This window comes from Phoxinus phoxinus (assembly GCF_949152265.1).
Source record: "Phoxinus phoxinus genome assembly, chromosome: 2".
In the NCBI taxonomy this organism is placed as follows: Eukaryota; Metazoa; Chordata; class Actinopteri; order Cypriniformes; family Leuciscidae; genus Phoxinus; species Phoxinus phoxinus.
The window spans coordinates 10,943,170-10,969,130 of NC_136877.1; the positions used below are offsets into that span (position 1 = coordinate 10,943,170).

Here is a 25,961-nt window from a genome sequence, read left to right on the forward strand (position 1 = left end):
AGGGCGACAGCTTGTGTGAATGATTGTATTCACCCACTGTTTGTTATGAATTTGAATGTTCATTTATAGGCTATTGACAACTTTGACTAAATTTGTTTATGACGGAGCCGTTGTTTATGCTCACTGGGAAACGAAGGGAGGGGGAGGAGACGGGATGAGAAGGACGGAGGGTCTAGCTAGCCTCCGTTTTGTTTGACAATACTTTGAACGTCAACAAGAAGTGACGTCACCCAGCATCGCTTAGAGCACCTTTAATATATTTTCTGTCCAATTTTAGTGTTACTTTCAATAAAAGAGTGGTTATTTTATTTGGCTTGTATTTTTTTAATTCAGTATCATTAAAATGATTACATTTCATTTAAAAGTCTAATATTAATACAATTATTTAAAAAAACTAGTGTATCTCTTTTGTAAAAAGTGATTTTCATTTCGGTGCATCCCTAGGTTTTTTTTATGTGCATCACCCACTCTTGCTATAAAGTTCAGTATTTTGTGTTCTTGATGATTGTTCTTCTCTGTCTCTCGGCAGCGTTCGGGGCCGTGTTACAGGGAAGTCTGTTCGGTTTGGTGGGTTTGTTGCCGCAGAGGTACAGCGCCATCTTTATGAGCGGACAGGGACTCGCAGGGACATTTGCTGCTCTTGCAATGATCTTCGCCATAGCAAGTGAGACACATTGTTTTTGTATCATAGAGATACTATTATAATATACTGTATATAGATAATAAATATATATATATATATATTTGATACACTGCCGATTTTGCAGGTTTTCTCACTTACAAATCATGATGTAGAAGTCTAATTTTTATCATAGGTACTCTTCAACTGTGAGTGACGGAATTTAAAACAAAAATCCAGAAAATCACATTGTATGATTTTTAAGTAATTAATTTGCATTTTATTGCATGACATAAATATTTGATACATCAGAAAAGCAGAACTTAATATTTGGTACAGAAAAATTTGTTTGCAATTACAGAGATCATACGTTTCCTGTAGTTCTTCACCAGGTTTGCACACACTGCAGCAGGGATTTTGGCCCACTCCTCCATACACACCTTCTCCAGATCCTTTCATGTTTCGGGGCTGTCGCTGGGCAATACAGACTTTCAGCTCCCTCCAAAGATTTTCTATTGGGTTCAGGTCTGGAGACTGGCTAGGCCACTCCAGGACCTTGAGATGCTTCTTACGGAGCCACTCCTTAGTTGCCCTGGCTGTGTTTCGGGTCGTTGTCATGCTGGAAGACCCAGCCACGACCCATCTTCAATGCTCTTACTGAGGGAAGGTAGCCTGGGAAAACCCAGACCACTCTCAGTTGTAACTGAGTAAGGGTCTGGCAAAGCTCCATAGACAATTCATTTCCACAGGGGCGTCACCAACGGACGTCGGATAGATCTAAAACCAATCAGAGCGATGAATGACATGACGTATGCAGAGCGACGGAGAAACATCTGAGACTCTCAGCAATTCTCTGTTTGTGTTAACGAAAATGACAATTTAAAATCGCTTGAAACAGACGCGCTGATTCGAACGAGTGATGTTGTGATGTTCCACGGCGGCATCCATCTTTGTAATGTACAAAATCTGCGTCACCGTCTCTGCTCTGTCGTCATCGTGTAAAGCCCGCCCCAACGTTTCTGATTGGTGCCGTGATTTTGACGGATTGGAAATGGGTTTCAATGGGCTCTTTGCCAGACCCACTTGCAGAGCAAATCTAAATTTGCCGGAAGTGGTCTGGGTTTTCCCAGGCTAGAGGGAAGGAGGTTGTTGGCCAAGATCTCGCGATACATGGCCCCATCCATCCTCCCCTCAATTCGGTGCAGTCGTCCTGTCCCCTTTGCAGAAAAGCATCCCCAAAGAATGATGTTTCCACCTCCATGCTTCACGGTTGCGGTGGTGAACTTGGGGTTGTACTCATCCTTCTTCTTCCTCCAAACACGACGAGTGGAGTTTAGACCAAAAAGCTCTATTTTTGTCTCATCAGACCACATGACCTTCTCCCATTCCTCCTCTGGATCATCCAGATGGTCATTGCCAAACTTCAGACGGGCCAGGACATGCGCTGGCTTGAGCAGGGGGACCTTGCGTGCGCTGCAGGATTTGAATCCATGACGGCGTAGTGTGTTACTAATGGTTTTCTTTTAGACTGTGGTCCCAGCTCTCTTCAGGTCATTGACCAGGTCCTGTCGTGTAGTTCTGGGCTGATCCCTCACCTTCCTCATGATCATTGATGCCCCACGAGGTGAGATCTTGCATGGTGCCCCAGACCAAGGGAGACTGACCGTCATCTTGAACTTCTTCCATTTTCTAATAATTGCGGCAACAGTGGTTGCCTTCTCACCAAGCTGCTTGCCTATTGTCCTGTAGCACATCCCAGCCTTGTGCAGGTCTACAATTTTATCCCTGATGTCCTTTCACAGCTCTCTGGTCTTGGCCATTGTGGAGAGGTTGGAGTCTGTTTGATTGATTGTGTGGACAGGTGTCTTTTATAAAGGTAACGAGTTCAAACAGGTGCAGTTAATACAGGTAACGAGTTCAAACAGGTGCAGTTAATACAGGTAACGAGTTCAAACAGGTGCAGTTAATACAGGTAATGAGTGGAGAACAGGAGGGCTCCTTAAAGAAAAACTAACAGGTCTGTGAGAGCCGGAATTCTTACTGGTTGGTAGGTGATCAAATACTTGTCATGCAATAAAATGCAAATTAATTATTTAAAAATCATACAATGTGATTTTCTGGATTTTTGGATACTTTTTTTCAAGTTTCACCTGTATATAGTATTTATTCATTTATATTTCTTTTTAGTTTTGTTATTTTATTACATCAAGTTAAACTAAAGGAAAATTAAAAATGTTGCTTTCTTATCTTAATTTAATTATAAAGTATTTTATTTTTCAAGTAACTGAATGGTATTTTATGGTTTTATTTATTTATAATAACCCCAATTGATTTCAACATTACAGTGCATTTGTGGGAACATTTAAAATAAAATAAAAAAGTCCCTCACAAGTACACCCAAAACTCACAATAGTAAATTAAAAGAAGAAAATATAATGGAAGAAAATAGCAAAAAAATATAATAATAGTAGGAAAAAAACTATATTCGCCAACACTTTATTTGACAGTGTTCCTGTCACACATCTTACATGTACTTACTATAGCAAATTATGCATAATTACAAGCATCTTACTATAAAAGTTAGGGTTTGGTTTAGGGTAAGTACATATTGTTAATTCATATTACTCAGTACTTCTATAAATGGCACCTTAAAATAAAGTGTAATTGTAATAATCTTGTAAATGAGGTTTTGTGAGATTAAGCTCACTTGTGGGGACAAATGTGTCGTTTCATCTCTTTCAACATCTCTGGCTAGGTCAGGTCAGCGTGGCATTTCTTTCCTTTTTAGATTGATCTTATTTAACTCCACAGAGATTCACTGTTGCCAAATGAACATTCATGCATTTCTATATAGATCTGTTCACTGGATGTGTGATGTGGGTGTGTGTAACAGGTGAAGCTGACAGTGAATCGGCAGCTCTGGGTTATTTCATCACTCCGTGTGTCGGGACCTTCATCACGCTCATCAGTTACATGCTGCTACCCAAACTGGTGAGTGTGTGTGTTTATGTCCTGTCAGATCTGTGTTGTTCTTTAGTTAGTAATTCTGAGACTGATCTCTGGTGTGTGTGTGTGTGTGTGTGTGTGTGTGTGTGTGTGTGTGTGTGTGCAGGCGTTCGCTAGATTTTACCTGGACAGCAAAAGCAAGAGCTACGAGCTTGAGCCGTCGATCCAGCTGCTGCCTACAGGTGATACTTGGTGTATAAAGTTTTTGTGGAACATACACATATTTGGATTGCCATTTTCACCATTATGAATAGATAAAAAGCAAGTGTCTTTAAAATAATATTAATTCCAAGTGTTATTTTCCTTGAGAAAAAGAAATACACTTTAGCATACTTTTAAAAAGTATTGTACTGAAATAAAATACTACAAAGGTGTGAACCGAATGTAATGTTTTCAGGCACTTTATATATATATATATATATATATATATATATATATATATATATATATGTTAATTGCAATTAAATGAGAATTTATTATACCTGTATTTATTTTAATATTTATAATTAAACCCACTTCAGTAAGACTTAAAGGGATAGTTCACTTTAAAATTAAAATTCTGTCATCATTTACTCACCCTCAAGTTGTTTCAAACCTGTATTCATTTATTTCTTCTGCTGAACACAAAGATATTTTGAAGAATGTCGGTAACTGAGTAAATGATGACAGAATTTTAATTTTAAAGTGAACTATCCCTTTAAGTACATCTTTATATGTAATTGTATAATTCCATTGTCTTTGAAATAGTGCTGAATTTTACTGACTAGTATTAAACTAAAATGTCATGTACATTTGTAATGAAGTTGCAATTTAGTACGTTTAACCCTCTGGAGTCTAAGGTGTTTTTGGGGCCCTTGGGATGTTTTGAAATGCCCTGATATTTGTATTTTTTTCAGTTGCTTATAAACATATTATTGGCAAAGGTGTAATTACACTCTATTTAGCACGAACATGGCTATCATAATATGTGAGCAACATATATGTACATGTTTGCATTTTTGAGAGAATATTATTTATGCGTGGTTATTCAAAAAACTCAAACTTAAATTGTCTGATATAAGACCACAAACGACCAACTTCACATATTCCCACAATACTTTTGACTAATGGATCTTGTCGGCTAGAGTATTTACTTCAAAATGATCTGAAAATCATCCGGGCTAATCGTTCACATTAAACAATAGATTGATTTAAATTTTGTAAGACACTTTTTGTTTGGAAAGGCAATATGCAGGTGGGCGTGAATGATCCAACAAGGTCATGAATAATGTCCTCATTCACACCTGGAGACAAAGAAGACCTGCTAATGCTGCAGTGCATACTAATGAGCCTTAGGTGTCACTGTGGCTACAAGAAAAAATGCAAAGACAACACACACACATATATACATACATATATACATACATACATATATATACCGGTATATATATATATATATATATATATATATATTACTACAGAATTGGTTCAGAGTTGGAAACATCTTGAAAAAAAGTGTATTTTTCCACAAACTGTATGCTTGCAAATTGTATAATATCCAAGGTAAACATTTCTAGTAATTGTGCAGTTAATTCTCATTCGTATTTTCAGAAAGTTTTGGATTATGTAGGCTATCCTCTCCCCAAATTTGTCACTAATAAAACACAAAAATAATTTATAGAGAAGGCTTATATTGACCTTTTAAGATTTTGTTTGCACCTTGTAAATTAGGTTTTTGATGTGGCAGTAAAAGCTTTATAAATAATCTATCCAAAACGAAATTTTGTCTTTCATATTTCGTCTGTAACATATGGTCTTTTATAATATATATTAGGGCATAAATGTTAATTTGCAGTTTAATATGTTGCTTATACAAATACATTTTATTTCAACGTATTCAGTCGATTTTTACTCATCTCAGTAGGCAATATAGATAGTTTGCTAAAAGCGAAACTCGCGCGAGCTGTAGTAGGCTAAACAACATGCATATGTGCCGTGCATTCATTCAAACACAGAAACGCGATTCAAATTTAAACAGTCTTTTGCGGTTTACAGACACCATTTCATATCGCGATTAGAACAAAGCACTTACTGATGATCTGCAGCTGGATCCGTTGTTCGGGTACTCCAGCACGTTTGAGGTAAAATTTCCAGAATTATCACGATATTATTATTCCTCACAGCGAGCGTGTTGTCCAGCTGTTGTGGGCGTTGACTGGTTTGCATGTGTTGCTTCAGATAATCTGCGTTTGAATAGCGCGCGCTCTCGATGGGCGTGTCACATTAGCGGAGTAATGAGGTGCCAGAAGGATAATGAGCACAGCTGATCTCTCGCTCTTTTTATATAGATTACATAAACAGAGAATATTTGTTTTAGTTTTGAATTAGATAATTTAAAACTACACACTTAAATGATTATAGAGATATATAGCTCATGTCTGAGTGAATAGTATTCGCTGAGATTTGTTTAAATTTAGAAACGTGCTTCAGAAAAAAAGTTCACGGAGACGGAGAGGCATAAAGCACTCCCTGTTTACTTTCTTTATTTTACAAAAGCACAATGTTTTATTTCGATTGTAAGTGGACACATAAAAAAGTAGACATTTAACAGCTTATTTTCTCATATTTCTTAAGGCTGTATGACCAAAACTGACTGAGTATTTTAGGTCTATTTTGCTGCTATGTAAAAAAAAACGAGCAAAACGCGCCCGCGCGTTTGCCGACCCCAGGGGGTTAAAATCACTTGTGCTTTAGTATGTTAGTCAACACATCAAAATAAGTGTACTTCTTTAAAGCACAGCACAAATTATTAAAACAATGATTTACAATGCACTTTAAAATAAAACTTTTAATTTGACATTATTACACCGTGCACTTTTTAAAATTGTACTCAAATCGAAAGTCAGAAAAGTAGACTCATTAATGACATTCACTAAAAATGCACATTCAATACAATTAAGTGCACTTCTTTTTCACAAATTTTTTTATTGAAAGGAATTCCAGAAACTGTGGAAGGCTGTGAGACGGCGAGCGATCCGCCTAATGTCTCTGTGGTCAACAGGGATCCTAACAAAGCTGCCAACTGTGTGAGTGAAGAGGAGGATTGCAAACAGGCCTTCGTCCCGCCGCAGCCAGAAAACACGTCCACCCAGAAGAGCTCTGTCCTGCAGGTCTTCAAAAAGGTGCCATTTTATTTCACCAATATAAGTATCAGAACGTCTCGCAGCTTGAATCTTTAACAGTGACTTATTGTCATCATCATCTCTCTCTGTCTCTAGATTCGGGTTATGGCGTTCTGTGTGACGTTTGTGTTCACAGTAACACTCTCAGTTTTTCCAGCTGTTACCGTGGATGTGAAAACTGTCTATGGAGGAAACTGGGGTATGGAACACACACACACACACACACACACACACACACACACACACACACACACACACACACACACACACACACACACACACACACACACACACACACACACACACACACACACACACAGTAAAGTTAGATGTCTGTAAAGCTGCTAAAGGTGGAGATTTCTGACTCTGTTCATGAGGAAAAAAATCTTGCACCCTTTAAAGGTATATATTGTAATTGAAATCCACAAATGCAAATTGATTATAAACGCTTAAAGTAAATGTGTATTTTTGAGGTTTTCTTGCTGGTAGTTTGAAAGAAGTCATGTTATGGAAGCCAAATGGCCCAAACTCTTAAAATTGACTCAAAATTGTCTTTAATGTACAACATTGCAAAGGTTGGCTTGTGTACACAATTGCATAACAGGTTGATACTGGTGCATGCTGTATTTAGAGCTGTCCCTGACCAAACGCTGATAGTCATGCTGCAATTTCTACATATATTGCCCCTCAAAATCATTATGCTAATGATTAACAAAGTTCATCAATTTCAAAACCTTACTCGTGTTTGACATAGTGCCAGATGTGATGTGACCTGGCAAAGGCCAAAAATAAAGGTTGATTGATCACTATTCACGACTGTTTTCTACTTACCGGTAATTCTGCTTACTCGTTTTAAAACCTGATAAATGCCGCCATCTGGTGGATCTTTAAAGAACATCGCTCAATGTACTTGCAAACATCAGTGTTTTTCAGTGCAGGGAAAAACCTTGCACATTCAACATTAAAAGTACTCCTTCAATCAATATTTGCATTATAATAATAATTTACCCACTTTCAAAACATCCTAGCTGTTTATGACTTTCTTCTTTTAGCCAAACACAATCAGTGTTATATTGAATAATAATCTGGCTCTTCCCAGCTTTGTTATGGCATTGAATAGTGTTCATTAATCGTTTTTGAAGCTCCAAAAATGCATTACCATGGTTGCCTATAGACGCGCACACACAGGCTCCGCCGGAGTAGGTAGGCTACCACATTCCATGTCCAAATGTATGTGGCACGTTGACTCGAAGCCTACGATAGGCTTTCGTGCTCGTCTATAGGCAACACTTAACAATAACCGTACTGTCTCCCTCTTCACCGTAAATACTTTCTGGATATATTTTGGTGCAGTATGTATTTTGTTATGAGTTGGAAACCCTCGCTCTGTCAGCGCCAGTGGACGCGGACTGTTATGAATGCCTTAGCGGCAATTATGAATGTGAAACAACGGCAAGCTCACACACAAAAATAACTTCTATGGAAGACATTCTCGTGATTTTGACTTTATTCTCAAAATATTATGGCTTTATTCTCTTTAAGTTTCGACTTTATTTTTGAAATTTTAGAAGGTTTTTTTCCCGTTGCGGTTCAGGGCTTCCGTAATAGTCAAGTTAAGGTGGCTTAAATAAAATGTATATACACACTTTCACTATTTCTCACTGTTACAGATTCATACATATAATATGTTTTTTTTTTGTCTCTACCTCTCTCAGAACGATACTTCATTCCTGTTTTTTGTTTCCTCGTCTTTAACGTGATGGACTTTTCAGGAAGAACTTCCACGTTAAAATTTAAGTGGGTGAGTGAATTATTTTATCATTCTTTCCTTAATCCACCCCTTCGTCCCTCCATGAGCACATTTGGGTGATTCACACCGAGAACTGCAGATAAAAATGACACACAAGCTGTTCACAAGCAGTTGGATGAGAGTATTTGCTGTTTTCCATTAAATGTTTGTATACCTGTCCTGAATGAAAGTTAATGGCACTTTGATACAAATTTGATATACATCTATAAATACTTTGATATACTTGTCCTCCACTAGGGTTGGTACACCTGGCAAACAGGAGCAAAACTGGCTGTGAAATTTTTTTTTTTGCTTTGTATTCACTTAGATTTTAATTAAAAAATATAAATAAAACCTCTAAATATAGTGAAATAATGGGGGAAAATTATAATTGTTTAAATAAATATTTTTATGAAACAAACTACCATTCAAAAGGTTGGCATCAGTGTGATATTTTTATTTATTTTATTTATTTAGCTAGGGCGCGTTCAATTAAGTGACAGAAAATGGTCGCGTTTAAAGTGACACAGGTTCGCGTTTAAAGTCTGTGTAGAGAGAACGGTGTCGTCTTAGCGGTCTCTAATTTAATAACTAATGATCGTTACGACGGAAGTGAATCAATCAAAACCAACTTTAGCTGGAAAATATCTTTATTCAAGAACCGCTATAAAGCCCAAACAATCTGTTACCTTAAATTATACGTTTATCTCTGTAAAGCTGATTTGAAACAATCTACATTGTTAAAAGCACTATATAAATGAGGATGACTTGACTTGAAATTGTAAAATTTGTATCAAAGAAATAATAAAAGCAAAAGCCTACCAGTTATTACGCCATGAAATTGTTTAGTTGGCCTACCAAATGTTTTGACAATCACAATAGCCTAAACTAATTGTGATGGAAGGTTTTGTTTTTTTTCTACACCAACCCAACCCATCTCCGCCATAATTCTAACTCCAAGCTAAACTCAAAAGTTGGCAGCCCTGTAATATTAATAAATTATTTAGATGTATTGTTCATTGTTACATTGTGAACTAATGTAAATAACATATGTTAAATGAAACCTTATTGTAAAGTATTACTGAATGTTCTATTCATCAAAGAGTCCAGGAAAAAATTTTATGAGACCAAAAGGATAAACATGCGTTCAAGACATTTTTCCACAGCCTGAAAGAAATCTGTTTTATATAGTGGTGAAATGTTCTGCTTGGAGCATTATTTCATAATTTCATAGCAAAAGCATGAAAGTTTCTTCTGTTGTCTCTCCCGCAGCCCTCTAAAGAGAGCCGTTTGTTCCCAGCGCTGGTCGTGTCTCGTGTGATCTTCGTGCCGCTGCTCATGATGTGTAACGTGCAGGAGAGACACACTCTGCCTGTGTTTTTCTCAAACGACGTCATGTTTGCCATATTAATGCTGTTTTTCTCCGGGTCCAGCGGATACTTCTTGTGCCTGTCCATGACATACGCACCACAGTGAGTACATGCATTTCAACTCCAAATATGTACAAATGGGATCAGTAAAATAGAGTAGGCTAATATTGTGAAATATGATTGCAATTTAAAAGAACTCTTTTCTTTTACTAGTCACTAGCTAAGTTTACATGGACACTCAAAATGATTTCATGAATCTGAACAGTGTTTGCTTGAATGCTAAATAATGTGATTGGGTGGATGTCCACGTTTATGTCACAAGCTTTAAATCGTTTTGTGCTGTGATGCTTATCAAGCAGTAAAAACTAGGGATGGAGAAATGAAGCGTCTTATGCTGCGTTCACACCGAACGCGAATTGACTTAACATGGAAATCACTCGCTCCAGACACTCAATGTAAAGATGCGTTGACGCGCATATGGAGGTCTTGCGCCGTTTAGCGCGGCGCGATTTTGCCGAAAAAGGCGAATTGAGTGTCTTGTGTGAGTGATTTATTAATTTTTTGGTGCTTTTTGTGCATTCACGCGTTTGAAGCCCGAGTTGAAAAATCTGAACTTTGGCGTCTGTTCACGCCGCGTTTACCAATCAGGAGCCTGCTTGCTGCTGTCACGTGGTGACGTGATAAACGGGGGCAGACCCGCCCGGAGGAACGACTGATATTTGCAGTGAGCAGTCACACAGAGCTATATGACACAAGTTCATATTGCTACAGAGACAGGAATAAAAAGGACCTCGCTTGGAAGAGTGTCTTGCAAACAGACAACCGCCTAGCACTTGCCCCTCCCACAAGAAGCGAATATCACCTCAAACGCGCGTCTATTTCGCTTCAAACGCTCACTTCATACGAATAAAGCGAATTGGACGTGCGAGTGGATTCAAAGTGTTCAAGCGTCCAACTAGACGCGATAGAAGCGAAATTGACGCTCAATTCGCGTTGGGTGTGAACGCTGCATTAAATCTTTAAAGCTTTTCTCTGATTGTTTCGGGAAAATTGTGCCATCTTGTGGCAGGTAAAATTTATAGCAGTCATAAACCAGAGAGGACAGCTCCGTTGTTTTATCCATTAAGCACAAATAAAAGCCTGACAATGGTAAATGTTCAGTTTTCTGATAATATAATTCACATATAAAGTGTGGCAAATTAAATGTAACAATTATAATCATACCCTTAGAGTTGTTTAATGCAAGTAAATGGTGCTCTATGGAATAGTATAGAAACCATTAAATAATTAGAGTATAGAGACTCCGTATAGAAAGTCTATACTGAATATATCATAATGTAATATATAGCCTTATACTGTATAGAAAAAACTTCCATAAACCCTTTTAGAGTAGTGGTCCGTGTTCAAACATTCTGACATGCAAAGTTAAGTATTCACGTGACTGGAAAGAAAGTGAGGCTTCGTTTTTCGTTTGATCACATGTTTCTCTGAAAACAATACGTGCTCTGGGACGGAGCTTCATGACGATTTGTGCTGCTTACTCGATTCAATCGTTTGAAGCTTCAGTGTCATTTGTAACGTCACTAGTAAAAACAAACGTGCACCCAAAACAAGGCCGAAGCAAGCACTCGTGAGACAATGTTGCACATGCGCAGAACTTTTCTGGTTTCGGTTTTCAATCCGATCAAGTGTTTACATGTCCGTTCGAATGTATTAGAAAAAGTTGTACTACTTACAATCCAAATGAAATTTAAATCGGATTTGGCCAATTCAATCTGATGTGGTTACATGTGACTTTATTAACTATGAACAGCTGTAAACGCAGCTGTTCATAGTTGTTTCTACACCTTGAGATCTCACGTGCTAACGTTTCTTCCTTCTTTCTCTCTGAGGCTTGTGGAGCCTAAAGATGCGGAGACGGCCGGCGCGTTAATGACGTTTTTTCTGGCTCTGGGTTTGTCGTTGGGAGCAGCTTTATCGTTCCCACTGCGCCTCCTGATCTGACTGACAACCACACTCTCAGTCCCAAACCGATCCGCTCTCAGGGCGTCTGCGCTGATGCTTGTGTGTCAGTCTCTTCACACACAGTGGACAAATTCAAAATGGAAGCAAAACTAAAAAAACAGTTTTTTATTTTTTTGGCAGCTTAAAAAAAATAGTTACAGATTTGGCATGCTGTACTAAAGGGAACAAACCGTTTCTGAACAATTGAACAAACCATTTAAAGGGACAGCCCAAAATATTATTTTTCTATTATTCCTCCGTTAAGAAAATCAGCATACTAACAATAGTATTTAATCCGTGCCAGTAATTGCTAGGGCTGGGTGATATATTACAGGGTTTCCACGGGGCATTAAAAGTCATTAAGTGTGTGTATATATTAGGGGTGGAACGGTACACAGAAGCTCTGCGATCTGAGCAGTGATGTGCCAGTGTGTGTGTGTTCTCTCTCTCTGGTCGCTTCAGCATCTGCGGGGATTTCCTTCTCTCGAAAAGAGCAGCGCAGGACTAACCCAGGGCTCTTCGATGAGCTGCGGGCCACCACTGACCTCACTCTTCGGGCGACGAAACTGACCGCACGCTCCCTGGGCCAGGTGAGGTCCACTAACGTGGTCCAGGAGCGACATCTTTGGCTCAACCTTGCTGATATGAGAGATGCCGAGCGAACTCGTCTGCTCGACGCCCCCATATCACAGGCTGGGCTCTTCAGCGGAGTGGTTGAGGACTTCGCCCAACACTTCTCAACCGCCCAGAAGCAGACTGAGGTCATTAAACATATTCTGCCACGACGGCCCGTTGCTGCCTCCACCCAGCCGTCGGCACAGACGCCTCAGCCTGCTCGCCGCCGAGGGCGCACTCCCGCGACTCCCGCCCCTCCCGAGCAGCAGCCTTCACCCGGGCCGCGTCGTGGAGGTAGTCGCAGGAAGGCGCCCCAGCCCCACGCCCAGCTAACGCAAGGCCAAGCGGCGCTCCTGAGACGGGCTGCTCAGAGATGGCGACCAGTTCTTTTCAGGATATGGTAGCAGGACCACTCCTTCCCCCGTTGGAGGCCCGGGGGAGAATCTTTTGTTCGCCACTCCCCGCTGCTCACCCACGGGTGGGCAGCACCCTAATGTGGTTAAAGAAAGAACTGATATCCCCATCTCTGAGCACCCAGAAGGGGATGACAGTGCGCGCCGCCCACGGGCCTCGCCGCTCTCATCCCCCTCTGTCGCCAGAGCACGCCCCCGTGGAACACTGGTCCTTCCCTGGCCTCCTCTGGCAGGACGCGGCTAATGACCGTGCCAGTACGCGGTTCTCCCATTCGGGCTGGCCGTCTCCTCGCGTCTTCACGAAGGTCGTCGAGGCAGCCCTTGTGCCGCTACGGCAACACGAGGTTCGCAGCCTAATCCTTGCTCACTCTCGGGACCAGTTTTGCGAACACAGGGACCTAGTGATCCGGCACCTAGCCTGCCTGGGCCTTCGGGTCAACTGGGAGAAGAGCAAACTTTTGCCCCGTGCAGAGGATCTTTTTTCTTGGTATGGAAATTGACTCGGTCGCCATGTGCGCGCAGCTTACGAGCGAGCATGCGCAGTCACTGCTGACTTGAGACAATTCGAGGGCAAGAGTGTGGTTCCACTGAAACTTTTTCAGAGGCTCCTGGGGCATATGGCATCTGCAGCCGTGGCAATGCCGCTCGGATTGCTTTATATGAGACCGCTTCAGCACTGGCTTCACGATCGAGTCCCGAGGTGGGCATGGTATCAAGGCACGTTCCGAGTACCAGTTACTCCGACCTGCCGTCAGTCCTTCACCCCGTGGACGAACCTCAGCTTTCTACGGGCTGGAGTACCCTTAGAACAAGTTTCCAGGCATGTTGTTGTCTCAACGGATGCCTCCTCCACGGGTTGGGGCGCCATGTGCAATGGGCATGCTGCCGCGGGTTCCTGGACAGGGCCCCACCGCTTATGGCATGTCAATTGCCTCGAGTTGCTGGCAGTACGTCTTCCTCTGCACCGCTTCCATGCGCTGCTCAAGAACCGGCACGTACTAGTCCGATCAGACAATACCGCGACAGTAGCGTACATCAACCGACAAGGTGGTCTACGCTCCCGCCGTATGTCGCAACTCTCCCGCCACCTCCTCCTATGGAGTCAGAAGCATCTGAAGTCGCTTCGAGCAATTTATATCCCGGGAGACCTGAACTGTGCATCCGACGAGCTCTCACGGCTTCAGTCTCTTCCTAGAGAATAGAGACTCCATGGCTACCATCACTTCCGCTAGAGCATCGTCCACTAGACATGCCTACGCGTTGAAGTGGAACCTCTTCGTCTCTTGGTGCTCTTCTCACTCAGAAGACCCCAGATCATGCCCGATCAGTGTCGTCTGGTCATCAGGTTCCTGAGAGGAGCGAGGAGACTAAATCCTCCTCGCTCTACTCTCGTTCCCTCTTGGGACCTCTCAGTGGTTCTAACTGCCCTGCAGAGTGTTCCCTTTGAGCCTCTGCAATCAGTGGAGCTTAAAGGGATAGTTCACTTTAAAATAAAAATTCTGTCATCATTTACTCACCCTCAAGTTGTTTCAAACCTGTATTCATTTATTTCTTCTGCTGAACACAAAGAAAGATATTTTGAAGAATGTCATAACCAAACAGTAGTCTGTACCCATTGACTTCCATAGTATTTTTTTTTCCTACTATGGAAGTCAATGGGTACAGACTACTGTTTGGTTACTGACATTCTTCAAAATATCTTTCTTTGTGTTCAGCAGAAGAAATAAATTAATACAGGTTTGAAACAACTTGAGGGTGAGTAAATGATGACAGAATTTTAATTTTAAAGTGAACTATCCCTTTAAGTTCCTGTCAATCAAGACAGCGCTCCTGGTTGCATTGGCTTCCATCAAGAGGGTAGGGGACCACCCCCCTCCGTGTCATATGTGTTTTCTTAAGTCCCCCCCCCCCCCCCCCCCCCCCTTTGGGTAGGCACTGATTGCATATTTCCAATGAGATATGCTTCCCAGTGTACCTTGGTATTCCTGTGTTAAGTAGGAGTCCTTCGTTCGTGCTAGTCTCACGACAGGGAGCTCAGACTTACGCAGGGCACTGGAAGACAGCCGAGGTGGCGTGATTGGACTGGGAACCCCATTTCGTTGTCATTCGACGTAACTCGAAGTGACAACGTTACGTCTTCCTGCCACTTCGGCTGTACCGCTGGAAAAGCCTGAGTTCAGCTTGGCTCCTTTACGAAGAAACATCTGCATGTTGCCAGCGCACTTCCTTTATACCCACGAGGTGGGGCGGAGTTACGCTATGCAAATTCAGCAGACCCATGGCATTTGCTTGCCATTGGCTCGTTTTATTACTGTTCGGAGAGGATAGGCTTCTAAGCGAACCCTATTTTGTCGTCATCCTACTCAGGAACCGAGACGTTCCGCATTACATTCATTCATTTGCACTCGAGTTTTATTTATTTTTATACCGTGTATTCTCCATGTAAATTCATGCACCGAACCGTGACGCCTGTACCGTTTCGGTTCAATACGAATACATGTACCGTTCCACCCCTAATAAATATATACATACATACATATATATATATATATATATATGTATGTATGTATGAAGTAATTTTATATGCAAACTTATTAAATATTATTTTGCAATTAACAAATATTTTCCTGCTGTAGAAAACATATTTTTATTTAAAGCCAGACTTGAACTGTATTTTACTCTCTGCATTAAACAATTTCAGAGCTAATACATACTTAACATATACTGTATATTGCAGTGGCATAGGTTTGATTTTGATATTGGTGGGGACGGGGACATCATTATATAGTTTTGATCGAAATTATTGCTAGAGATATATATCAATGTCACTGGATATTGGTAGGGACACGTCCCTAGCGTCCCTACTAAATTCTACGCCCCTGGTATATTGTATATCAGGACACCAGAACCAACAAAAAAAGAATGATCAGGAGCACATCCAAACTGACTCCACTACACTGACCACTAAATATTGTTAATGTTTAGCTATTTCCCAGCCCTAGTTACTAGTATTATTGTTACTAATGTTAAAGGAATATCATCTGTTGAATCAGCGGTTGTTAGTGGAATCTCCCAATGGATTATACAACAAAGATATTTTTTCAATTTTTATTTTTTTTATGTGGTTTAAGGGAAGTACATTCAGGGATTACTAGTCTTGAGTCCTGATACTTGAGGGATACACACACACAGTTTTTTGTGCTTTTTTTATTCAAATAGTCAACTGTTTAGCATTTTTCTATTTCACCAGTAGGTTTTTAAGAACTTTCATTGGCTAAATATTTGTAAAACAGACAGACGTGAAGGGTGACCAATAGCATTTTTTATTTATTTTTAAAGGGCACTTCGGAGTGTAAGGGCAAAAAGGGCATATGCTCTGCACAGGTTGAGCCCTACTGTACCTGTGCACATGCCTGTTCTCAAGATATTATTGTAATTTATATAGATATTATTTTCACTTCTTTGGCTTTAGTGTAGTGACTATAAAAGACAATTATTTAATTTGTCTTTACATAATTATTGGTAACACTTTAAAATAAAGTCTCTTTGTTAATGCATTAACTAACATGAACTAACAATACCAATATATTTTTTTACAGCATTTATTAACCTTTGTTAATGTAATAAAAATGTGTATGTTAGCTTACAGTGCGTTTACTAATACATTTTGAGATTTACATTTAACTAATACTAATAAATGCAGTAGAATTGTTGTTCACTGTTAGTTTGTGTTATTTAATGTAGTTAATGTTAACAAATGAAACCTTACTGTAAAGGGTTACAAACTTACCATTATTTGGGGGTCCTTGTAATCAAACATGTTTAAAAAACCTAGTTCGACCACATCCTAAGTTTTATATTTCTTGTAAAATGGAAGGCAATCTACATGTACACTTTTCTATGAGTTGTTGTAAAGTTTTCTTGGATCGAAGCAGGGACCAGGAAACCGTTTGGATCACGTTCAAATTAGAAGTTCATCTTTATTGAGTGCAGCTGCAAGTTCCAAAAACAGTCTAGCTACTCAAACAGTATACATTGTAATTTATACACTGCAAAAAATACTTTCTTAGTTAGTATTTTTGTTTTGTTTCCAGTCCAAATATCTAAAAATTCTTAAACCAAGAAGCGTTTACTAGAGAAGTAAAATGACATAAATTACTTTCTTTTTATCTTAAAACAAAATAGAATTTCTTAAGTATTTTTTGCTTAAAACGAGCAAAATTATCTGCCAATGGGGTAAGCAAAAAATTCTTGGTTTCCATTCGAATTAAGATTTTTTTTCTTGTTTTCCATTCGAATTAAGATTGTTTTGCTTACCCCATTGGCAGATAATTTTGCAAAAATTACTTAAATTACTTTCTTTTTATCTTAAAACAAAATAGAATTTCTTATGTCATTTTACTTCTCAAGTAAATGCTTCTTGAATTAATAATTTTTAGATATTTGGACTGGAAACAAAACAAAAATACTAAGCAAGAAAAGCATTTTTTGCAGTGTACATTCCAAGGGGGGGGGGGGGGGGGGGATTACATAGAGGTGGAGACTTCTGGGGGTGGAGCGACAGCAGGGAGGAGTTGATTCTCTCTAGTGAAAAACCTGTTGCATCTGGATTGCGCCAGAACCAATCAGCATATAACACTCTATTGTATTGCTAATCCAATCATCTTGATGCTTCAACATCTGAGCTAGGAATCAGCATAACTATTCACATGCTGATTCTGGCCAGGAACTCCAGTTCCACGGCCATCCCAGAGCCATTAAAGACAAAAGGTGAAAATCTCCCCTACAGCTAGGCTGAAAGGTGAGAATCTCAGTGATGCGACTTATTTAAAATACAATAGAGAAAACAGGACTGGCAGGAAAGGAGACTCTTGTTGGAGACTCAATAATCATCATTTATACCTAAAACAAAATAGATTCACATTTGAAATAGACTCTTAAAATTTGTTATCCTTCAGAGTGAAACTGGCCAGTGGCCAGTAAACTCTTATAATAATTAAGTTTGTTTTAATAACTTGGACCTAAAAGATCAGATCTCATTCTCTTGTATGTGAACTCAGCAAAACTGCCAGAATTCAGTCTCATGCATATGGAATATGAAGCAAAAAACATGTGACACTTTCTATATGTAATACTGGAATGTTCTTAGTGCTATCTGAATGTGAGAGAGAGATGTGTGTGTGTTTTATAGAACTGTACGCTGTTACAAACAGAATGTTTTAATTAGTTAAAAATTCTGGTCATTATTTTGGTGTAGGTACCGTAGTTAAGTAGTACTTTTTATTAAATAACCTTTTAACATGTTTTCACATTTGAATTCATTGCAAATGAATGTGAACTGTGTCTTTGACTTCAGTATTCTGGGATTCTGTTTGACAATTGTAGAATTAAGACTTCATGAAGAAAAGTGTCTTAAGAACAAATATACGTGATGAATGATGAAGTAAACTTTTTTTTTTTACATGCTTCCGTTTTCGTGCTTTGTTTTAAAAAATTGTGTGGTGAATTTTTTTTCATCTGATAAATGGAGAGTTGGAGACAAAAAAATAAACGGTCTTATTTGTGTGCTGAAGGTCACTTTTATTCATGTATTTATAGTGAAAGCCATTATACTGTATCAGATTCAGAAAAAAATGACAATATACCAAAATATATAACAGTAGTTTGTTCTACAGCAAAAATCTCAGGTGAAGGCAAAACTCCAGAAATGTCACTGAATGCACTGTTACAATGCACCCCCCCCCCCCCCCCCCCATTAATTTCGGGTGGGTCGCGGGTGGATAAATCATATATTAATGAAAATATGAACTACATTCTCTCAAATATGAGCATGTTCCATTCCAGTTTAAGTTTCAAGGGAGTAAAGCCTGTTTTTGCCATTAAGAAATTTGTATTCTGTCAAATAAATTTAGTTTTAAAGAAATGTTCATTTAAAAGCAGTGCTCGCAGTGTATTATACCGAGATGCGCGCATCAACCGTTACCGAGTCCGCCGTATAAGGAGATTATAATCAATTTATCCTCACGCGTTACACATTTACTGGGGAATATCCGATTTGTCTGCTTACATGGCACATGCAAATGCACGTATCCGATTCATATCCGATTTATTTCCACATATGAGTGAGGCCTGAAACCGATCTAAGAAAACACTTTAACCATGCAGTGTAAATGGGGCCTAAGTTTTTTTTTTTCTCTCTCTTTTTTGTTGTTGAAGAAACAAAGATGGTTACTCAACTTTTGAATTTATGATCAGGATAAATCTAGTCAAAATGATTAAACTCCTTAGTGTGCAAGTATTGCCAGCCATTCAGGACTGTCATCGTATTGCTGTCATTGATTATTGCTTACATTTTTACCATACTTATGTACTTTTTTTTTTATGCATGTATGAACGTGCCTCCTTTCCATGTAAGTTATGCTCATTATTGATTCATTGCACATTATTCATAATTGTTAGAGGCTTATGTTCCTGGCACAACTTATGTTGAAAGTAAGCAGACCATTTACCCCTTCTGTTGTGTGTCCTATTTGATTTTCAAACTGCTTGAAACACTGATTAAACTACTAATTTCTTCTTGAAATGTGAATATTTCTGATTTAGGGAATGAGATGAATGTGCATGCAAAGTTTCGATACACAGATGTGTTTTGAAAATGCTGTACAAATTTTGTTACAACTTTTTGTGTTGGGTCAAATTGATCTTCATTGGTTTCCATACAATTTGCCAAAAATCAACACCAACAAAACGGCAAAGAGTCAGAAAACCTTTATTGTAGCTTGCCAATCTAACATATGAAATACATGAGAACTTCTGAAATGTAAGACTCTTAAATTTTAACGACTGTTTTGTTACATGTTGAAATTAAGTGAGAAACCCACGTTACCCTCACAAGGGTTTGAGAACCAGGGGCCTTTTACACGACACCATTTTCAATTAAAAACTGATTTTTTGTGTGTGTTTTGGCTGTTAAACTACATGAAAATACCGTTTTGGGGGCCTGAAAACACTTTTGAAAACTAATTTCAAAGTGCAAGTTTTTGAAAACCATGATCGCATGTGTTCAGTCTAAAGGTTCGTAGTGTTTCTTTACAAAGTAACTACATCGCCAACAACTGGCGGGACATGCACAATACAGCAGTTTTAGTCATTTTTGTGGATCTGTGTGAACGGGGATCGCATGACAACGTTGTCGTCTGTACATGCAACTATTCAAAAACGAAAAGGAAAGACTTTTCTGTTTTTAGTACTTTGTTGTCGTGTAAACACCCCCAGACATGACATAAGGCAGAAAAATAATACTCTAAGTAGTACAAATATTGTAAGACACCTCAGTGTGTAATAGCCACTACTTAACACGATCGAAATAATAGAAAAGAAATGGAAGGTAATTAATACATTTCATATTTTACTAGTCTTTGACAAGCTACAATAGAGTTGTTTTTTTACATGCATCTTTGGTGTTTTTCATTGTGTACATTTTTGGCAAATTTCATGGAAACCAATGGGGTCCATTTGTACCCAGTTTTCTAACACAACAGTAAAGAGAGATATGTGTGCATTTTCTAGCATCACAGCAGCAGGAACTGTCAAACGAAGAAGTATATTATAACCAGGCATATAATATCTGGCCATGCAGTTGTGAGCACTTTCTGCATTTTAAAGCACAAATGCAATGTAAAGTCCCAGCAAAGAATGGCAGATTGTGTAAGTCTGCTGGTTTCTCCACAAACTAGCAGTAAACAATGCTATGAGCGGGCACAATTCATACTCAAGTGTGTATTCCAGTGTTTAAAACAACTAAAGGACCTAATACAAACGTATTAAACGAGCTGTGTGTATGTGTGTTTATGACAGCACAGTGAGTGTGACAGTTCCTTTGGTTTTCTTCAGAATACCGACGGCCTCTTCGTGAGTGACGCCCTCCAAACTCTGACCGTTGACAGCGACGATTTGATCTCCGCGCTTCAGACGCCCGTCCTCTGACGCGGCTCCCTGAGACACACACATTAGATAATGCTTCTACAATGCATCTATATTGTGGCATCTGCTCTTTATCTACTAAAGTTACCTTGCTGAAGACGGTTTTGACGTAGATGGGAAGGTCACCATGTGGGCTGCCAAATCCCCCCACAATACTGAAGCCCAGTCCATCAGGCCCTCGCTCCAAACTAATGCTCTTACACTGCGGAGGACTGGACCAAACAGAGAAAAGAGCACAGTTACATGTATAATAGATTTGAAACTAAAGTTTATGGTCATAATTTGAAGAAATAAGAGGCCAAGTTGCATAAATGTAGCCACTATGTTAAGAATGTCTTAAGAACTAGTTTGACCAACTAACAGTTAGCTAAGAGGTAATCTTACTTTTCCGATTCAGGTTAGATCAACCTACCTTTTTATGCAACTGACTTAAAGTTAGGACGGTATATTTTATTTTATTTCAGTTTTAATTCAATTAGCAAAAAATATTTTTAGTTAATAACAACAAAAACACTGTTATTAACCTATTAAGCAAATAGTTTTTTATTTATATTTTTTTTATTCCATGTGGTCAGATTTGTCTGTAGTAGCATTGTGTAGAGTCTGGTGGTAAAATGAACAGTGTTGGTGTCTCATTTATTTGGGCCAGAATTCTTCTGCAGAAGTGAAACACTCAAAACTACAGTATCGAACATAACTGTATCTATTTTGGTTGAAAATCTGATATGAACTGTAAATATATATAAAATTTCACAGCACTGTTTCCATCTCTCACAAACCCGCAGTCACATTTTCATAAAAATGTGAAGTACATGTCATGATTTTGTCATGATTATCATTCTTACAACTTAATATGATCCATTTATTTCATTTACTCTCTAAAGCCAATTTTTAGTGGCATTTGGCACATGGTGACTGTTGATTTTACATCCTGGAAGTGTGTGTGTGTGAGAGAGAGAGAGAGAGAGAGAGAGAGAGATGTGATGATGGGTAGGTTTAGGAGAGAGAATATACAGCTTGTATTGTTTCAAAATCATTATGTCTACGGAGAGTCCTCACAAAGATACCTAAACCTAACGTGTGTGTGTGTGTACGAACCCCAGGTCATCATGGAAAATGCTGCTGGCTGTGAGTCCTGCTGTCTGCTCTGGTGGGGGTCCAGTTACTGTTGTATCACCAGCAACTACCTACAAATACACACTTATGTGAGAAAATGCGAATTCCCAATGTACACATACTTACCAGACTACTTTTATTCTTTTTAATGTTTCAATGTTTTCCTTCTTTGGGTAAATATCATGAAACAAATTGGAGACCAGAGCTAGTTGACATGTTTTACTCAATTGAACATTTCCAACAGTTGATTTATTTCCATGATTATTGCCCAGGAAAGCAGAGAGTTTGCTGAACACACTATGGGGTAAGCATCACATTGGAAATCAGTCATTTAATAGCATCCTTTGTGAAAAAGAAGTGCGCTTAATTGTATAGAATGTGCACTTCAAGTGCACTTTAAATCTTAAAAAAATAATATTTTAAAAACTGTACTTGTAGAGTACAGTCCTGCATTTACAGAATACAAGTATATAATAATAATAAATTAAAATGGCCACTTAAGTGTACTTAAAGAGAGTACTTTCATGACTTCCCTAACACACTTAAGTACAATTAAGGGGCAGAAAACATTACATTTAGTTTGCACTTAAATATATTATTTTAAAGTATAATATTTGTTTAATAATTATACGTTTTCTTTTTTAAGTATGCTGAAGTGTACTTCTTTTTCACAAGGGATATTATGGGGTGAGCACTACTGGTGTGTGGTGTGTCGTTGTGTACCTGTAGTTGTATGATGCCTGTCGTGTTCTTCAGCAGTGAAACGGCTTTATTGTGAGTCATTCCCTCTGTTAAGTTTCCACAGATAGACACAATCCTGTCTCCAATCTAACACACACAGTTAATAAACATGAGAGATTGGGGTTCACATACCTTTCAGTGCATCAGACCTTTTATTGGTGGACAAAAAAAAAAAAAAAATTCTAATAATCTTCTAACATCTTCAACTCACACGTACCAAGAGTTTCTGTGTCTGTGCGGCGAGGCCGCTGGGGTTCATCATGGCGATGAATATAGGCACGTCTCCCAGAGGACTGCCCACTCCTCCAGCTATACTGATGCCCAGAGAGTCTGACGGGCCCTGGGACACACACACACACACCATCACACAGAGAACGCAAACTAAACACTCAAAAGTTCAAAAGCACACACCCTAAGGCAGGGTTATTTAAAGTCACCATGAAATCAAAATGGATAATTCTTGATGTTATAGAATACAGCAGTATTTATTATAAATTATTTATCTATACACATCATTGTTTTTTTTTTATTCATGTGCCTTTAATCTTTAAAGTGCCCCATATATGGTATTTTGATGGTTCCTAATTTAGTTTCGGAGGTCTACAACAGGTTAAGATGCATCCAAAGTCAAAAACCACTTTACTTTTCTCATAGTAGACATTGCAGCATCACCTCTTTTCACAGTGTCTTATACGTTCTATCAAGGATCTGGTCTCTCTAAACCCCTCCATTCCGAGACCATACTCTACTCTGATTGGTCAGATGGCCCTGTCTGTTGTGAATGTGATTGACTGCTTACAGCACATGTCGGAAACGAAACGCTCATTACCATATCTTAATTTCAGCTCAGGAGGCTTCTTGAGGACTTGATACACACAGTGATACGAACAGTAATTATGGAGGCCATTTTGAACCTTAAAAAGTGCATGCAAAGTAGATTTTCTTTGACAACTCAAACCACACTCTTCCAGTCTCAGCTACAGCTACAGTGTTGGAGTGTGTGTCAAAGTAGATGTTGTTCGTGGGCAGCCAGTGACGACCATAGGTGAACATTATGCAAATGTATTACAAGCCTACATAAGCTCGTGCAGGAAGTAAGACTGGAATTAGTGACATGGTTGCGGCAGTTCAGAATCAATCGTTCTTTTAGAAGATAATACATTTATTTGTTGTTCACTCTGATCTTTAAAACTTTGCAGACCTTTTACATTCACAGACAGCTATAGTATACACTGCATGAAAGGTAAATGTTAAAAAAGCATATAAGGGGCACTTTAATCTAAATAAATTACACTCCTTCTTGCAGTGACATCTCTTCTCTGATGACATGTTTACTAGCACAAGGGTGGGACAACCTGTCACCAAAAGCAAACCCTCCAACCATCCAATCAATTCCCCACGGATAAAATCAAGCCCTGCCCTACATTTGTTCCTGTCCCAGAAGCCGTTTCACTCGGATATACGTCACAATAGGGAAGAAAGAACTATTGCAATTTTAAAACTGACGGGCCGTATACACTACACGGTTTTCAACCAATAACGGCAAACTTTTTTTTGGCCGTTCATTTCATGACAGTGCCGTTTTGGGGGTCTGAAAATGCAAGCTTTTGAAAACAGGTTTCAAAGTGCAAGTTTTTGAAAACGATACCATTATCGCTTTCGTGTAAATGAAAAAAATAATAATAATAATTTAAACGGTGGCGTCATGTGTATTACGCGCATAGTGTTTCTTTACAAAGTGACATCGCCAACTACTGGCCTGGCAGCATAATACAGCGTTTTTAGTTATTTTTGCAAATTCGTGTGAAGCAAAGGAAAAACTTTTAGATTTTTAGTACAACTTTGTCATGTAAATGTACTCTAAAACCATTAACTGAAAAAATTAAACATTAAAAAACATAATTATTTTATTTCAGCTAGTTACCAAAAAAAACATTTCTCATTATACTTTTACGTTGGAAGAACTAAAATAAAATTATAATAACTATACCGTAATTGTATATCAATGATACTAAAATAACACTGGCCACAAAATGTTATATTAAAGGTGCTATAAGCGATGTCCCGCGTTTTTTAGGCCAAATTTTTTTTAGTCAAATACAGCAAACATATCACTATCCGCTAGCTGCCTGTCCCCTGAACACACTGTAAAAAAAATGCGGCCAACCCGCACCACGAAACATAACAAACAGGGTTCCAGCCAATCACCGACAAGCAGGGTTTGGGGGGTTAGTGTGCGTACACATGAAGGGGTGTGTGGAGGAGGAGAGAGAAGCATGAAGAGGAAAGTTAGAATTATATTCTATATTTATATTCTAATAGAATTAATTATATTATATTATAAGTTTGATATGGCCGACACACGACCAAAGAGACGACGTTCCGATGAACAAATTGCAAAGAGGGAAAAGGATAAGGACGGTTGCAAAGTCCCGAATTTACATTGGAAAAGCCTTCGAAAGGTGGCGAGAACTCCGCCGGCAGAGGAGCTTCCAATCCGACATCTAGGTAGCTCTGTTTTTGCTGGACAGGAGGGTAAATCCATTTTTTTGTTTTTCTAAATGGACGTTCGTGTTTGCCTAACCAACACAAGGATATAATTAGCTAGATCTATGCAGTCAGCGCAAACTTTAGTGAATACAGCATATAGGTTTATGGCAGCTAGCGATCGATCTCTATTGTAAATGATCAAGCAAACTCATAGTAGGGCGACAGCTTGTGTGAATGATTGTATTCACCCACTGTTTGTTATGAATTTGAATGTTCATTTATAGACTATTGACAACTTTGACTAAATTTGTTTCTGACGGAGCCGTTGTTTATGCTCACTGGGAAACGAAGGGAGGGGGAGGAGACGGGATGAGGAGGAGGGAGGGTCTAGCTAGCCTCCGTTTAGTTTGACAATACTTTGAACGTCAACAAGAAGTGACGTCACCCAATCCCAATTCTACCCCTTTCCCCTTCGTCTACCCCTAACCCTTCGCCTTCCCCTTCCCCTTGACCCTTGAAACAGAGTGGCAAGGCATAGGGGTGAAAATATTCCCCTAAGAAATGGGACACCACTACTACACCGTTACACGTCATTATACGTCGTCGCCTACGTCACAGGAGATGCGCCGATGTTTATCACAAACTTCCAAGATG

At 39.1% G+C, this 25,961-nt stretch overlaps 2 protein-coding genes and 1 long non-coding RNA gene across 23 annotated transcripts in view; 1 reads left to right on the plus strand and 2 right to left on the minus strand.

Annotated features, from left to right (window-relative positions):
• LOC307012232 (equilibrative nucleoside transporter 2) overlaps positions 1-21,010 on the plus strand; it is a 37,285-nt gene extending 16,275 nt beyond the window's left edge. For 3 of the 7 annotated variants that reach the window (XM_079638653.1, XM_079638654.1, XM_079638652.1), the window contains 8 exons: positions 530-664; positions 3,513-3,610; positions 3,732-3,807; positions 6,599-6,786; positions 6,883-6,985; positions 8,502-8,587; positions 9,848-10,047; positions 20,871-21,010. In XM_079638653.1, the coding sequence (XP_079494779.1) occupies positions 530-664; positions 3,513-3,610; positions 3,732-3,807; positions 6,599-6,786; positions 6,883-6,985; positions 8,502-8,587; positions 9,848-10,047; positions 20,871-20,892 (908 nt within the window). In that variant the 3' untranslated portion in view covers positions 20,893-21,010. Of the gene's footprint in view, positions 1-529; positions 665-3,512; positions 3,611-3,731; positions 3,808-6,598; positions 6,787-6,882; positions 6,986-8,501; positions 8,588-9,847; positions 10,048-11,837; positions 12,405-20,870 lie in introns of those variants that run through there. The other 4 variants (XM_079638650.1, XM_079638648.1, XM_079638649.1 and 1 more) reach the window with 3 other exon arrangements.
• LOC307012268 lies at positions 15,080-19,557 on the minus strand. Its single transcript, XR_013800594.1, has 3 exons — positions 17,508-19,557; positions 15,853-16,824; positions 15,080-15,701 (listed from the first exon to the last, which is right to left on the minus strand). It is a non-coding gene; the product is annotated as an uncharacterized lncRNA (long non-coding RNA).
• The window catches only part of mpdz (multiple PDZ domain crumbs cell polarity complex component), a 130,814-nt gene continuing 125,550 nt past the window's right edge, over positions 20,698-25,961 (minus strand). For 9 of the 15 annotated variants that reach the window (XM_079638510.1, XM_079638511.1, XM_079638508.1 and 6 more), the window contains 5 exons: positions 23,035-23,157; positions 22,800-22,904; positions 22,059-22,147; positions 21,049-21,172; positions 20,698-20,972 (listed from right to left, as the gene is read on the minus strand). In XM_079638510.1, coding sequence (XP_079494636.1) covers positions 20,826-20,972; positions 21,049-21,172; positions 22,059-22,147; positions 22,800-22,904; positions 23,035-23,157 — 588 coding nt within the window. In that variant the 3' untranslated portion in view covers positions 20,698-20,825. Of the gene's footprint in view, positions 21,173-22,058; positions 22,148-22,799; positions 22,905-23,034; positions 23,158-25,961 lie in introns of all 15 variants that reach the window. The other 6 variants (XM_079638515.1, XM_079638520.1, XM_079638518.1 and 3 more) reach the window with 1 other exon arrangement.